At 37.0% G+C, this 15,047-nt stretch overlaps 1 protein-coding gene across 2 annotated transcripts in view; it reads left to right on the forward strand.

The window, feature by feature from the left end:
* The window catches only part of LOC104149473 (ras-related protein Rab-10), a 31,981-nt gene that overhangs the window by 15,463 nt on the left and 1,471 nt on the right, over positions 1-15,047 (forward strand). Inside the window, exons 4-5 of one of the 2 annotated variants that reach the window (XM_068932800.1) lie at positions 1,416-1,505; positions 6,816-6,917. In XM_068932800.1, the coding sequence (XP_068788901.1) occupies positions 1,416-1,505; positions 6,816-6,917 (192 nt within the window). The remainder of the gene's footprint in view (positions 1-1,415; positions 1,506-6,815; positions 6,918-15,047) is intronic. The other variant, XM_068932801.1, reaches the window with a different exon arrangement.

Genomic DNA, 15,047 nt, shown 5'->3' on the forward strand with positions numbered 1-15,047 from the left:
TTTAGGTTTACGAAAAAGATTCTGAGAATAATAGTTGTTAGGGCTTGAGGTGTTTCAGTAGTTAACGTATGTTGCAGCAACACATGCTGCCATGAGCTTGACCTGCCTGCTTGTAGAGGTGGGAGTTAATTCCTTATCCACGGCTAAGCATCCCCCAGTTTCTCTCAATATTGCAATTTTACTGCAACTGTAATGGTGAACATTCAGTGTGGTTTTTTTTTTTTTTTTTAAGGAGGTAAGGCATCTGCAGTCACATTGGGTAGATGGGTATATTTGTGCATGTCTGTCCCTTTCAGTCTCTCTCCAAAAAACTTTTCAGACTGTTAGCCAGTTTTAATCGTCTTTAGAAGAGAGGCAGAGATCCTACAGCAGTGTAGGCATTATAAAAATAAATACTTTGATAGAGATCCAAGATTTCATTAATGTCCTTGTAGAGGAAACATCTGTAGCCTGAGACCAGACTTTACCACGTATCGGAGAAGCCATTTGAGCGTTCACTTTCAGAATATAAGGCATAGGAAACCAGACCACATTTACATTAATTGTCATGCGGCTGAGACCCTTAGCTTCTTCCATTTAAGCACAAAAAAGTAGTTTTTGATATTCTGTTTTTTGTAGGAAATGCCAGTTTGCAAATTCTATGTTCGCTTGCGGAACTGTTCCCTTTCCTTGTCATGATTCCAATGATGTATAGTTATAATGGCTTATCTTAAAATAACACTGGTGTAAAACATTCAGGGCATTTCACAGTCATCATGTATGTAACTGGATTAGCGGAACAAAGGCTGGAAACTAGATCAAAAAGCTTGATTTTTCTTCCTTTTGAAATTAGTGCCATTTTTTAAATTAAGAATCTAAGAATTAAGAGTTTATTAAGGATCTGTTGCCTTCTTCTGAGTGTCTTAGAATAATCCAACTTTTATGCTGAGTTTGAACATGTTGAATGTGATCTTACTGTCTCTGTGCAAAAGTGAAGCACAGAGAGGTGCTCCTTTGGGTGCAGCAAAGTCCATCCTTTTTACTTGTGAGTGCCAGAGGTAGACCTGATTAATATTAATGGTTAATCCATGAACCTGTTACTTTAAGGGGGAGCAGTGTCTGTGACTTTGGGGCATTAAGCTACATTAAGCGTTCATCAGAAGATAGTGGCCAGGCACCACATACTTTATACCTTATGAAAGGTGTTGCAAGTTATGTCCTGTACTCCTAACAGGCTTTTTTCTGCTCTTTGGAATCTTTGGATCCAAGGCATCCTTGGAGTCCCGACAGCTGATGGAAAAGAGTTCAGGACAAAATTTAGCCTTTAATTTTAAGGAAATAAAACATTGAGTGTTAGTATGGGCTAAAGGTGAAGGGGTGTTGTTGTTGTTGTTTTTTTCTTACTTGACACTTGATTAATCCTGGTTCTCTTTTAGAAAGCAGGTGATGAAGTGGACATAATACTGTTGGGCAACAAGTGTGATAAGGAAACAGAACGTGTAGTTCCGAAACATAAGGGAGAAAAGGTATGCATTGGTCATTGTTATTTTCTTCAGGTTCTCCTAAGTATCTCAGTTTGTAACTATGAGCTGTTACATTAAAAATGATAATATGCTTCTAATTTCCAAACATTTTACTACAAATTGCTCCAGAAGACCTTTTTTTAAACATATTAGCAGAAATACAGTAAACAAGTACTAGTTAGTTACTTTAGAATACTGATTATTATTTTAGAAGTTAAAATGTACTTGCCAAAATTCTGTCACAATGCCTAAAACTCTTTTTTTCAATTTCTAATTAAAAATATTTTAGAGTCCACTTTTGCAGAGTATTGTTTTAATGTGGAATGCTAAAATATAATACATAATGCATTCTATATCATTTTTCCAGTACCTGATATATGCAGCAATGATTTCTTTTAGCTACAGCCTGACTCTGGAGAATTGTCCTGGCAGCCTGCACACTGGGATCTGTGTTGACTATGAATAGCCTTAAATAATACTGGACAGGTACAGTTAGGGAACATCCAGCTTCCCTACTTCTAACTGTGGATCTGTGTTGTACAGCTCTGATTACAGTGTTGTTTAGACATGCTGACCACGTGTAGAGGAAGAACTGGTGTGAGGAGTAATGCTTTGAAGGCAATGACAAATTGCTGTCACTGTGAAACAGTGAAGATCCAGGAGACATGCTGTGGCAGAAGAAATCATAATACTGACTAAATGCCCTCATGTAGCTTGTAGTATATGCCAGTAATTTTTGCAGCTGAAAATTGCATGCATCCATTGTTAAGAAACTTGGACTGAGCACTTCCATTGTTCACCAAAGCATGTCAGGATATCTTGTGTTTAATGAAAAAACACTGATAATTTCTCACCAATTGTTTAATTCCAGATTAAAAAAAAATTAAATAACATCACCTTTGAACAGCATTAGAAGGGGAATCTTTTGAAAGTTCATTGTTTGTTCATAGGCTTTCAATGTAAATGTATTGTGTCTGTTTAGGTGTAATAAGGTTGTTGAAAAATATATATATCCTCTCACTCAAAGAATACGTTATCAGAAAACGAAGACTTGCTGAATGCATGTGCACAAGAGGGCAGTATTAGGGTTTTGCATACAGTATTAACCATGACATTTTCTGACTTCCGAGCACTTAACCATGCAATCAGAATTTCTCTTAACATTGTATTTGTTAAGAAACAAATCATTACCTCCTCACCAACGAGCCTGCTTTCTGGATTTCCCTTCTGTTCTGAGGCAACTCTGCAGTTATACTATTTCTTCTTTTAATGTGGTTTCAAAAACACGAGAGAATCTGACTGAGCCAGCTGGAGAAAGATCCCATTAGCAGGGAGAGCGCTAATATTGTCTTCTCAGTCCAAAGATGAAAAAACCCGAATTAAGAAGGGAAAATTGTTTGATGCTAACTCTGCCAGTTTATAATTCATTTTAACATATTTCATCTTACCCTTGAGTGTGAGCTGTAAGTATTATTCTGTTCAGAGCCTTACAAAGACGACTCCTAGATTCCCCAGGAATCTTACCAAGTACATGGGAATTTCCATAACAATCCATCATAACTGAGTGGCCATGGTATTCCAGTATATACGCTAATGCAATTAGTTTTAAAAAGTTTTCTTTTGTAATTTATCATTTTTAATCCCTCAGAAGTTGATATATTTAATTTTAACACTATGAAGGATTTTCTTGTATTTACAACTTTCAGTGATTCACTTTGAGGAAAGTTTGAATGCAGCCTTCTTGAGCTCCTCTGCTCTGTCCAAACCAATAACATTGTATTTCTTCCTGAAAAATAAATCAAAAAGCTGAAGATTGTATGTCTTGATATAATGTGGCCATTTTACTCCTTATCAAATCTTCTTAACAGAAGTAGCCAAAGAAAATATCCTACGTTTACTTGCTTTTGCCATCTTCATTTGCCTGATATGAAAACTGATTTTGCAGGAACAATATGAACGGAAAAAATGTACTTCACAGTGTTAGGAATATAGTAGACACACCGCTCTGATTCAATCCTAAGAAATTATAGTAGCCTTTTGCTAAGAATTGGTATATTTTCAGCTAGAAGAAATGAACAATTAGAATTAAATTTGGCTTTGGAAGAGTTATTGGCATTATTTGTGTTGTTATCTTAAGTAAGATATGAGCTTATTTCACTCAAAATCTCCAAAGTATTCTCAAGGATAATATAAAAACCTTTCCATAACACAAAAATTTCCCCAATTGTATAATTTCCTTCAATTTCAAACATACTCAAATATTTTCTTTGCTGATCTATTTCAAGATGCTCCCAAAGGCATAAAGAGTAGTTCTTTATATGTGCCTTTTCAATTTCTACATGAGCGTATTAGCCAAAGCTCTGTTCATATTTGCAACTGCTTTAATATTGGATGGTTGGGTTTATTCATCTATCTAAATTTGTAGAGATCTTGCCTGCCATGATACAGGATGGAAGATGAATAGGAATAATACATATACAAATCTTCTTTGTCCAGTATCATGGCATAAAGACTATTAAAGGAAGTCCCAAGAAAATGGGGGTGCATTGATAGGTGGAGAAGACAACGTAGTAAGAAATGATCCAGAGAATGCTGAAGTACTGAACGGTTTTTTTTTTGCATTGGTCTTCACAGACGGAGCTTGCTCCCTGACCTCTGCATGTACTGACATGGTTTGGGAAGGAGCAGGTCAGCCAGCAGTGGGAGAGCACCGGATTAGAGACTGCTTAGGAAAGTTGGATGTATCCATCAGGCCTGATGAAATTCACCCAATGGTGCTGAAAGAGCTGGCCAGTGTGATTATGAGGCCACTGTTGATCGTCTCTAACAAGTCATGGTGATCAGGAAAGATCCCTGCTGACTGGAAAAAGGCCAACATGACACCCATCTTTTAAAAAGGCAAGGAGGAGGATTCAGGAACTATAGCTGGTCAGCCTTGCTTCAATCTGTGGAAGGATCATGGAGCATGTCATCATAGGATCTTTTCCAAGCACATGAAAGACAAGAAGATAATCTGGTATAGTCAACAGAGGGCAAATTGTGCTTGACCACCCTGATTGCCTTCTGTGATGCCAGGAAATGACTGGCTATGTGGACAAGGGAAGAGTGGTGGAGATGATCTGTCTAGAATTTAATAAGGCTTTTGGCACCATCTCCCATGGCATTCTCACTTGGAAGTTGAGAGAAGGTGGGCTGGACAAATGGACTGTTAGGGGGATAGAAAACTGCTTGGACTAACAGATGCAAAGAGCAGTGATAAATTTCATTGCAAATAAGACAAAAAAGCATGCGGGGCTACATTAGGAGGCTGATGGACAGCAGATATGGAGAGAGTCTTACCCCCTTTACTCGGTGCTGGCAAGGCCACATCTGGAATACTGTGCGCAGTTTTGGATCTCCCATTTCAAGAAGGATGTTGAAAAACTAGAGAGGGTCCAGCAGACGTCTGCGAAGATGGTTGAGGTCTAGTACAGCTGATCCATGAGGAGAACTGAGGGAGTGGGTAGAGAGGTGGCTAAATGGCAGTTGTCAGTCTGCTGCAATTGAAGTGTAGTTGCAGGAACGACAGAAGCAAACTCTTCAGTAGTGGCAGACAATAAAGCAAGGAGCAGTGGTCACACATCCTGGCGTGGGAGGTTCAGGCTGGAGATAAGGAAATAAGATTCAGAAGGGTGGTGTAGCTACAGAAAAGGGTCCCGGAAAGGTTACAGAATGCCCATCCTTGGAGGATTGCAAGTCTTACCTAGACAAACTGAAACGGTTTGTGTTCATCAGGGTTTCTATATAGGTAGTCTCTCGGGACATGTGTTACATGACATAAAAGAGAAAACAAGGGAATATTTAATAATAGATTTTATATACTTTATACACTGCAAAAGAGTCTTCACTTTATTATGCCAGTATTTTTTATTATCTGTAAGTATTTTTGTTATGAACTGTTATGCATGATTGGCTTGCACTGAGACTTTGTAACAGTCAAGGGATCTTAGTTTCTTCAACTAGTTGTTGCAGTTCCAAAAACCGTTCACTGTAGTCAGCTGGAGTCTCAGTCTCTTATAAAACAGTCTATATGAAGGAACACTCCAGACCTTGTCTTTATGTTCAAAATTCTATTTTCTTATAGCGTTTTGGAAAATAAACTATTTTGCATACTTTTTTTTCCCATCTTTAAATCTTCCTTATTATACTTTGACTAAAACTTTGCACGCCAATATACGTTTTAACCTGATAGCGATAACTGTACTTGTACTTTCATGCCTGATCTTGGCATTTTTGTAAAGTGCAAATTTTTTTACAGTTACTTCTAGAGCTCACTGAAAGCAAGCATAACTGCAAATATTAAGACTTTTTTGTCCTAATGCAGAGGCCTCCAAATAAGTCATTAAGCAGTCAGTAATCCCAGGATTTTATAATACATTGTAAATAGTAGGGTATTTTCTTTGGATGGGATCATCTTCTCCAGATGTGTAGAGAGAAGGGATCCTTTGCAAAGGGTGGAAATAGACTATATTATGAGACCCCCACTATATTTTTCTGGGAGGCAGTGATGCAACTGTTTTTTTTTTTTTCTCCATCGTTTTAACTGTATAAATTAGAGGGGAAAAGTAAGTTCAGGACCTTAAAGAGCTATCAGTTTTGTTGTTGTTTTTTATTTCCTCATGCCAACATATCTTGAAACTATCTGTCAGGGAAATATACTGGAGGGAACATGAGTAAACTAATAACATTAACCAATGTAAAGTCTATGCTGCCCTTTCCTTTAAGTATTTTCTCTCTTGTCCTGTCATCATAATGTTTTTTCGCATTCATGTCTGTTCTTTGCTTGCCTTTTTTGTTCTTTGCTGCTCTTTTTTTTGGTGGAAAGCAGTATCCCGTTTTTTATTTCACCACACTTCTTTTTCTATAGCTTTTGTCACATTTTTTTCTATACTTTTCTGCAGGCATGCCATTAGTTTCCTCTAAATAATTGCCTAGGAGACAGTTCATTTTCCAAATAAATCAAAACACTGAGAACAGGCTCGCTAGAGTTTATTCTTCTTATTTACGAGAAAGATAGGCCAACAAAGCTGTTTTTGAAAATGTAAATATTTGAGAAGAATAGTTTAAGAGTTACCTGAAATTAATAAACTGAGGATGACTATCGAGTACCTTACTGAGCTGGTATTTACTAAATCAGTGTTTATATAACATGTAAGAAGTTGACAGAAGCACCTCTATATTTAAATTGCTAATAGTATTAGAAGGAGGATTTTTTTTAAATATTGTTTTTTTTCCTAAAGACTCTTCATCCCATTGCCTACATTTATTTTTCAGCTTGCTTGGGAACATGGAATACCTTTTTTTGAAACCAGTGCTAAAGATAATGTGAACATTGAGAATGCATTCTCAGCCTTGACTAAGGAAATACTGGAAAAGGTAGGCTCCTTTTCTGAGTAGAGTGAGAAAACCAGAATTTTTTCTGTTCAGATTAGGGAAACAAAGTCATAAATACAGAAGAGCTTTAGCAAAGCGCAGCCAGCGCTGCTTTGGCATCATGAAGTTATATTTTTGAGAGATCCTGTAGCTGTTGCCGTACAGGGGAACGTGGGGAGGAAACTGCTGGGGAGAAGAACAGCGGAGGAAGGGAGCAGGTAGAATATGGTTCAAGAAGGAGGTGAAAATTAAGGAAAATAGCATTTGTGGCTTTCCTATTCACATTTTTCTTCAAGGGAGGGGTTAATAGTTATAGAATGGTTCCAGTCCTGTGCCAGGAAGGTTTCCTTTTCCCATGGGTTTCCTCAGGATATGTGCTCTGTAGAGAAGCTGTGTGCTGATGGAATGAGTGGACCTTTTATGTTCAGCTATCAAATGTTTTAAGCAAAATTCGTAGCTGTTTGTTCAGATGATATACAATAGTGCTGTTGAAGTTATTAGGACCTAAAGATGTGAGTTAATCAGTGATGGAATCAATTCTGTAGCTGTCGCTGTCAGCATCTCTAACTATTTAGGATGTGTTGGCATAGAGGTCCTTACTATTCAGAGTTGCAATACTTACATAGATTGAATTATTGTTAATTAGCTATGAAAATGTTTTGCATCACAATTTGTTTTTAGACAGTAGAGTATTATTTTAGACATTAATGGATGTTCTTCGTGTAATGTATTATCATTGCCATTCATCACCAATATTAGTTATACAAAACTAGCCTTCCATTCAGAATACTCTTGAAGTCATAATAAAGATAAATGAACAAAATTACAGACAAAGTCACAAGTTGCAGTGTTTTGATTAAGTAGCCATAGGGATGGTCAGAATAATAGCTTAGGGCTGGACTGCTTGGTCCTGTCCTATTATACAGTAATACAAGCTGTAGTTTTTTTTTTAAATATGCTTTTGACTCTCTTGGCATGAAAATGAAACTCAGTAACTTACTGTCAAATACCATTTAGAAAAGAAGGATTATAGCAGGTCCTTGAATAGTTGGCAAAAAGTATCAAGTAAGATAATTCTAATTTTCTTGTAAACGGAAAAGACATTGCTGTAAATGAAGAATACATTTGTTAGTGTGAAGCATGAAAACTACAAAGAAATAACTGTGATCATAACTGCTGCAAAGACAAATACCTGTCAAGATAATATTTCTGCACAGTGTGTTTTGGTAAGATCTGAGAAAATTCTCTGCAGCATGTAGAAATGATGTGTGAGTATTTTTCACTGCTAGATTGCCTGCATCCTTCTTACTTTAAATGCAACTTCACTGTTGCTACTTATCCTCATGAAAATTCATGTTTTCTCTACATGAATTTCAACATGATTCAGATCATGTTGAAAACACTGTACTTCAGTGTGGCTTTAATTAGAACTGCTTGATGATACGATTGTACGCTCTGTGTGCATGTGTATGTGAGTTTGCAAAGTATATCTACAAGAATTTGCTAAATTTCTCTGTAGTAACACTGACCTACCTAGAAATGTTTGTAACCCTTGATGGTGCCTCACGTGCCATTACTTTTGTGAATAATTTGCCATTTTTAGGGAAACGCATTTGGTGATTTAGACAAGGGCTCCTTCACTTCAGCCCATCTGGCTTTCCCACTGGCCTGGTATGACAGAGTTCACAGTAAAAAAAAAAAAAAATAAATCTACCACACAGTTTCCTCGTGGTTTTCAGGTTCAACAAAATAATTTGCGTGTTCACAAAACTGTGAAATCTGAATGTACTACTTGAATTTTAACTTCTTCTAACAGATGAAAGTTTGGAGAAGGGAAAATGCAGTAAAAGATGTGACCAGTAGCTGTGAAAAATGACATGATAGATGCCGGTCTGAGATCCCTCCAGTGGTACACCCATTCTGTGATGGTAAAATATGTACTTGCTGATTGTAAAAAAGGAGCTACAGCATTGTACAGTGTTTTGGCCAAGACATCAATGTCTGAGGTAGAAGGATATTGGGCCTCGCTCACTTCTACAGTAGGACTGCCTGTCCTGGACTGATGAGGTGCCTCAGTGGAAGCATGTTAACTGCTTTACCAGTCCCGCACTGGAAACTCATTTTAAGGAGCTCTTGAGAAAAGTCTGTTAGGGGCATGCTCTTAGGAAATAGGTTGAGGTCATTCAGAAATAAAATGGAGAGATGAATAGATACATAGATAAGCAGGCAGGCAGTAGACCATTTTCAGGTGTGTTGCAGTAGGTTTTTTTGATCCTAGGAAATCTAAGATTTTTTTACATGTACACATGTTCAGCATCTACAGGCATTTCTTTATTAACTAAACCTACAGAAAACGCCCCTGCAGATGGGAAAGATCAATGTCCAGAGATGTAGAGCTCATACAGAGGTAATGAGCTTCTTGATTCTCTTGAAACCGAGAGCAATTTGTGGTTCAAAGGAGCATTCTTGATTGGAAAAAAAAAAACATGGAAATGTGTCAGACTTAAAATTAAGAAGTCATTGTTTTGTGCTGCATTTTCCCATTTGTAGAGCAGTTATTTAAAACAAGAGAGCATGCTACCTCTTCTTTTGTACTTTTACTTTCATTGGGCTTAACGCAGGAGAAAACTTCTGTATCCCAGGGATTTCAGATAACTAAAGCACTTCATAGGCTTTGAGATATTTATGATCTATGAAAACCGTTCTAGACTGGTCTCAGTCCTACCACTCTAATTTACATGGAAGGTCTCATTAAAACAATAAGACATTTGACAGCTTACATTAGTGACAGCTTGTATCAGTAACAGCTACGGAATCATGCCGTTTTTCTGAGAATGGCTAATTCATGTTTTTTCAGTCAATCATTATTAATTGATTTGATTTGATTGGAAAGGCTGTAGTTTAAATTAATATTTTTGTCACTTAAGTTTATCGGGTATTCTAGAGGTTTGTTTAGATATGTTGACAAATAACAGAATTTTACTTTTTCCCAGTTCTTCTGAGTCTGATTTCAGAGATGCCTAAACCTGCTCATTAATAGATGACAGCTGTTTCTGGTTTCTAGTTACTACTGAAATATTTGTAATTGTGAGTCAGTACTTAAAAAACAACCAAACCCCCAAAATACCACCCAGATTGCCGTTAGTATTTGCACTTTTGTGTTGTTTGGTTTAATGGCTGAAGAGCAGCAGGCTTCTCAAATAGCTTAAAAAAAATATTACAAGCTTTTGTATTTCTGTCTTTGTGGGTGTGGTATTTGGTATTTTTCTAAACTAGGAGCAGCAGGAGAGAAACTATTTAAAAAAAAGAAAAAAGAACTGACGTTTTTGCCCTTTTCTGAAGACTGCTATAACACCAGCCAAAACTTATGTTCTACCTACTTCTCAAAAGTGATTAACTGTCAAGATTGTTTTGATATAATATCAAGTAAACGTATATTTGCTGAGCAGAGAACAGACAAAATCCATTTAAGAACTTTCCTTCTGCTGTTGATAGTAACATGTAAAATTAACAATTCTGTGTAATTTAAGATGAGCATTCAAAAGTATCAGGCCTCAAGTCTCTCTTCCCTTGGTCTATTTAGTTTCCTTTTTTATGGCAACAAGGTTTTTAGGTCATGCACCATTCCCTTGCTCCTAAAGTCATATTGGAAATTGCCAGCTGAATTTAACCAAATTTCATAGAGAGGTCAAACTTAAAGATAATCAAGCTCCTGAGTTGTTCCTTGGAAATAAGGTGCTGGATGAAGGGGAGCCAGAGTAGTCTGCAGAAGGGAAGTCTCCAGCATTAGTTCGTCTTGTGTTAGACAGAGATGACTACAGAGTGAGTTGCAGATTCTTCAGCCAGCCGCTCCAACTGGACATTGTGTTGTAGATATCAAATTTAATTCACTGCAAGGTGCAAATCCACAGGAAGTCAGACTTCATTGTTGCCAAGGATCATGGAATTGTTAGTTTGCCTAAAAGAGCCCTCTATCTCAAGCAGTGCACGTTCAGTATTTCTTTTTTAACCTCAGACATGCATGGAGCCCGAGGCTCTATTTGCCCTTTATTCATCTTTTACTGACCACAGAATATTAATTTCTTCATGAAGTTTTTCATAATAATCTTAATGCTATATTTTAGATCTGTTTTAGATTTTTATCTTCTTAATAACATTAGGTAGTATATTCTGCATTGCACATATGGGAACCAAGGTACAAAGATTAAAGCAAAAAGGGTAAATGGTACCAGCTCACTTAGTGTTGGAGAAATGTATGGCATAGGGCATAATTTTACTACACAGTCTTGTTTAATTCAAAAAAAAGTCTGCTTTGGACACTGAATGAACCAGATATATTCTTCTGGAAATGGTAGCATATAATTAGGTCATGTAAATCAAAACTTAATCATAAGGCTTATTGAAGTATATGGGATGAGAATCATCTCAGCATGCAACCTTTGCCAGCTAAAATTTCGGTGACTGGTCTGGTGTAGTTGTCTAGAATCTTCTATATTCAATGGAAAGAGACACATTTTTTAGGATAAAATCATGTTCTGGAGCTGCTTCCCTCTCCACTGATTACAGAGGACTCCATATCTCAACCTATATGGTTTCATATGATTAAAGATAAATGAACTCTACTCAAGGAGACCAAAGTCAAGTTACATAGTTGGCCTTATTTCTGGCTTTTGTCTCTGCAAGATTTTGACTTTGCAGCCTGATTGCGCTCTTAAGATATGTTTTTTGAGGTGGAATGATGTTAATCCTTACAGAGATGATACGTAGGGTTGAGGATTCTGAGTCTAAACACAGTTGTCTTCTGAAGTTAATGAAGTAACTAGTTGCAGTATTGCATTGTTTTAGTCTACATGGTATTAACAGAAGAAGGAGATAGAGACCCACACTTTGCCCACGTGTTATATATGTTCTAGACATTGTGGAATAGTAGGATTTAGGAATAACAAGTTCCATTTCCATTTTTTGAGGAAAATCTTCTGCAGTGGTTAGATTCCTTTGTTTTTGACTCCTTATCCTCTCCTTATCCTCTCCTGCTCCTGTCCCTGCCCCCAGAGAGATCCTTTTCTCTGCTAATATAACCCTAACTCTTGATGATACTGCTTGTGCCCTGTTCTACCCACTCCTGTTTTGAAAGGACAAGTTATCCCTAGAATTACAGAAGAAAATACAAGGAAAATATAGGCCAGGAATATGGCAGGACCAATCTAAATAACTGGGGTCTCGCTACTGACGGTTCAGGCATAGCAGTAGTCATGTTAACTTAATTGTACAAGGTTCTTTGCCATACTTTGCCTTTCTTTACCAAGCCTCGCTATTAAATATAAACAAAATATTCATTAACTGTGATCATTTTATCATTAGAGAGAATAAAAGCCTCAGAACTTAAACAATTTACAAATAATAGTAACTTCAGTTACAGTCCATTCTGCTTGTTTCTCTAAATCGGTCTTCCAGCAGGCGTTCTAGGTCTGCCTTTGGTGAGGGCGTTGAAATATATTGGGCAACTTATCGCATTCCTCTAAATCCATAGTGGTGAACCTTGTCTCCAGAATAATTAAACTCATATAAGGATATCAGAAATTGATTCTGAAGCAGGTGAACCATGTTTGCTTTAACACTGATAACTGGAACAGTGTTGCAGCAAGGAACAGGCAACTGGTGTTAACTAAGACTTAAACATTTATTCCACTAAAAGGCATTCAAAGAAATTTCCTAATGTTTTGATGATATTTCTCTTTGTATATCAGCTTAGCTTTTGTTCCCTGATCAAGAAAAAGCCAAAAACATTTGGGATACCAGCCCATCAAAATTTAGCTGTCTAGAAGTTAGGTATCTGGTGTAAATTAGTAATTTAAACTGTCCTTATAATTAGGGAAGAGAGACAGAATACTGTGCAGAGTGGTTCATCCTGTCTGAACTTCTTCACCGACACTGCAGAGAGCTTAAAAAACTGACTTGAACAAACGTCTGTCTGTTACGTGAGACATGTACGCTGTGCTATTCAACCGGAAAAAATAGTATTTTATAGCAGTATATTTCAGTCTCTCATTGAAATCGCTACGTGGAAAAATGACATCTATTTCTTTGGTGGTATTTTCAAATAGCGCCCAAGATGTTGCAGTGGAAACTTGAGCTTCTTGATACTGTTTTGGTTCTTCTCACCTTTTCACTCTTCTCTGTTGTTTGTGGGCTGGTTTGTAGAGGAGTACGTTTCAACAGGTTGAGTTGAAATGTGAGCAAAAACGGTAAGCGCTGTGAGGAAGGGAGCCATGAGCCAAGAATGTTGCCTGCCTTGTTCTCTCCATTGGGAGGAATCTGCATACCGCCCATCTGTAATTTCACAAGAGCAGGCTGCCGCACCTCTTCCGAGGCTTCACTGAAATTGAGTACTGCAGGGCATTTTGTGGGGTGACCACATCATTGGTTCTGCCATTTATGCAGGACTCTTAGTATCTCTTCAGGTTATGAATATGCATATTTTAAATGTATGAATAGCACATTTGCTTAAATGAATCCTAAACCCTTATTTGCTTGAAGAAGATCCTATGTGAAAGTGGGTCATCAAACTGAAGTGATCCTTAAAGTCTTCATGTTTAAATGGTTTTGAAAACAAACTATTACCTATTCTTCATCTGTGGAGAGGTGGGTTTTGTCTTTCTGTCCTGGATAATTTATTGATTAATTATTATCAGATAATGAATTTACAGTTAATATAAACAGTTTCACTGTCAAATAGGTTTTGCCATTATTAATGAGCTATAGTGCTAAGGATTCTTACTATACTTATATGCGAACAGTTTACTAGCCACCAAAAGTACTATTAAGCAGTAAAATATTTGCAAATAAGCGTCTTCAGCATTTAGGGTATATATGTTTCTCTCCTTTAACTGAAAGCATTAAGTTAGATATAACCTGAAGCATTTTAAAATTACCTATGTTCTCTAAATTTAAATAAATTTGATTTCTGAAATTGTTTCAACAGGGTTTTTTCTAGAATTCTTTTACTATCTACACTGAAGGGTTTCCCTTGTGGAGAAAAAGCAGAGATAAATCAAAGTCTATGTAGTTTATGTCCACAATAATGAATGCTTGGTGTTATTTCTTCCTGGCCATAATAGAGTGCATTTAAAATTTTATTTTGTACCATTATCTTCTAAAGCTTTTTCTCAGAATCTTGTCTCTAAACCAGAGCGGTGCTGTGTTCCTTGAGATGACAAAGTTATGGCTGTTTACTTTTGATTTTGCCTTGCTCCCTCTTTTAAAAAAGGTTTTCATATTTTATATTTACAATCTGCAATTGCAGTCTCTATCAAATACTGTCTCTGCTTAGCACAGACCATAATGGTGAATGCCTGTATTCAAGCATCTTACATGATTGTGTAAAAAAAAAAAAAAAAAAAACAGAAGTTATGAAGCTGCATGTCAAAATTTATGTGGGAACTTTCAAGGGTAATAAAAATGATGTTATCTTCATTGGCCCTTGTCACTCCAGCAGAAAAATAAAAGTACATGGGCTGTATTTCTTCACCCATCATTTGTATGTCACTAATGGCAAGTATTTCCTAAAATCAGTATGTCACAAACAGTCATCAAATACCCTAGAGTCAGAACAATAAGTTTCGATAATTTTATTGATGACAGCTTTGGCATCCATATTGAGGTGCAGCCGCTACAGCACCTTTCCTGCTCTCTGTTCCTGCCTCTATTCATCACTTCCGATCCCTTCCCTTGTGTTTGATCTTCTCATCCATCAGCATGGTCTGTGGGAGTCTTGCTGAGTCCCTGCAGTCCCAGGGGGGCATGCTCACTTGCTCGTTCTCTGGAACAGCATGGCACAGTCCTATTAGCACACATAAAGAGGAAGAACACACAGCTGCCAGAGGGAAAAAACTCAGATTTCAAGTGTCGTCTCCAAAATTTGAAGCAGTGTTAAATATTCTCAACCAAAAGGATGCAAGAATTATTTTAACTTGAGGGAACCTTTTATTTTCCCCTCATTTCGTCCTTTTAATCAGCTGAATAATTTGAGGTGAAACTTTCTGGATGTAGACAACGATAGACTAGTCTGTGATTTATCAAACAAGTGACTTCTGGTTTCTAAATAATGAATATCATTGTATTACCTGATGCCAT

This window comes from Struthio camelus, chromosome 2 (genome assembly GCF_040807025.1).
Source record: "Struthio camelus isolate bStrCam1 chromosome 2, bStrCam1.hap1, whole genome shotgun sequence".
NCBI lineage: Eukaryota > Metazoa > Chordata > Aves > Struthioniformes > Struthionidae > Struthio > Struthio camelus.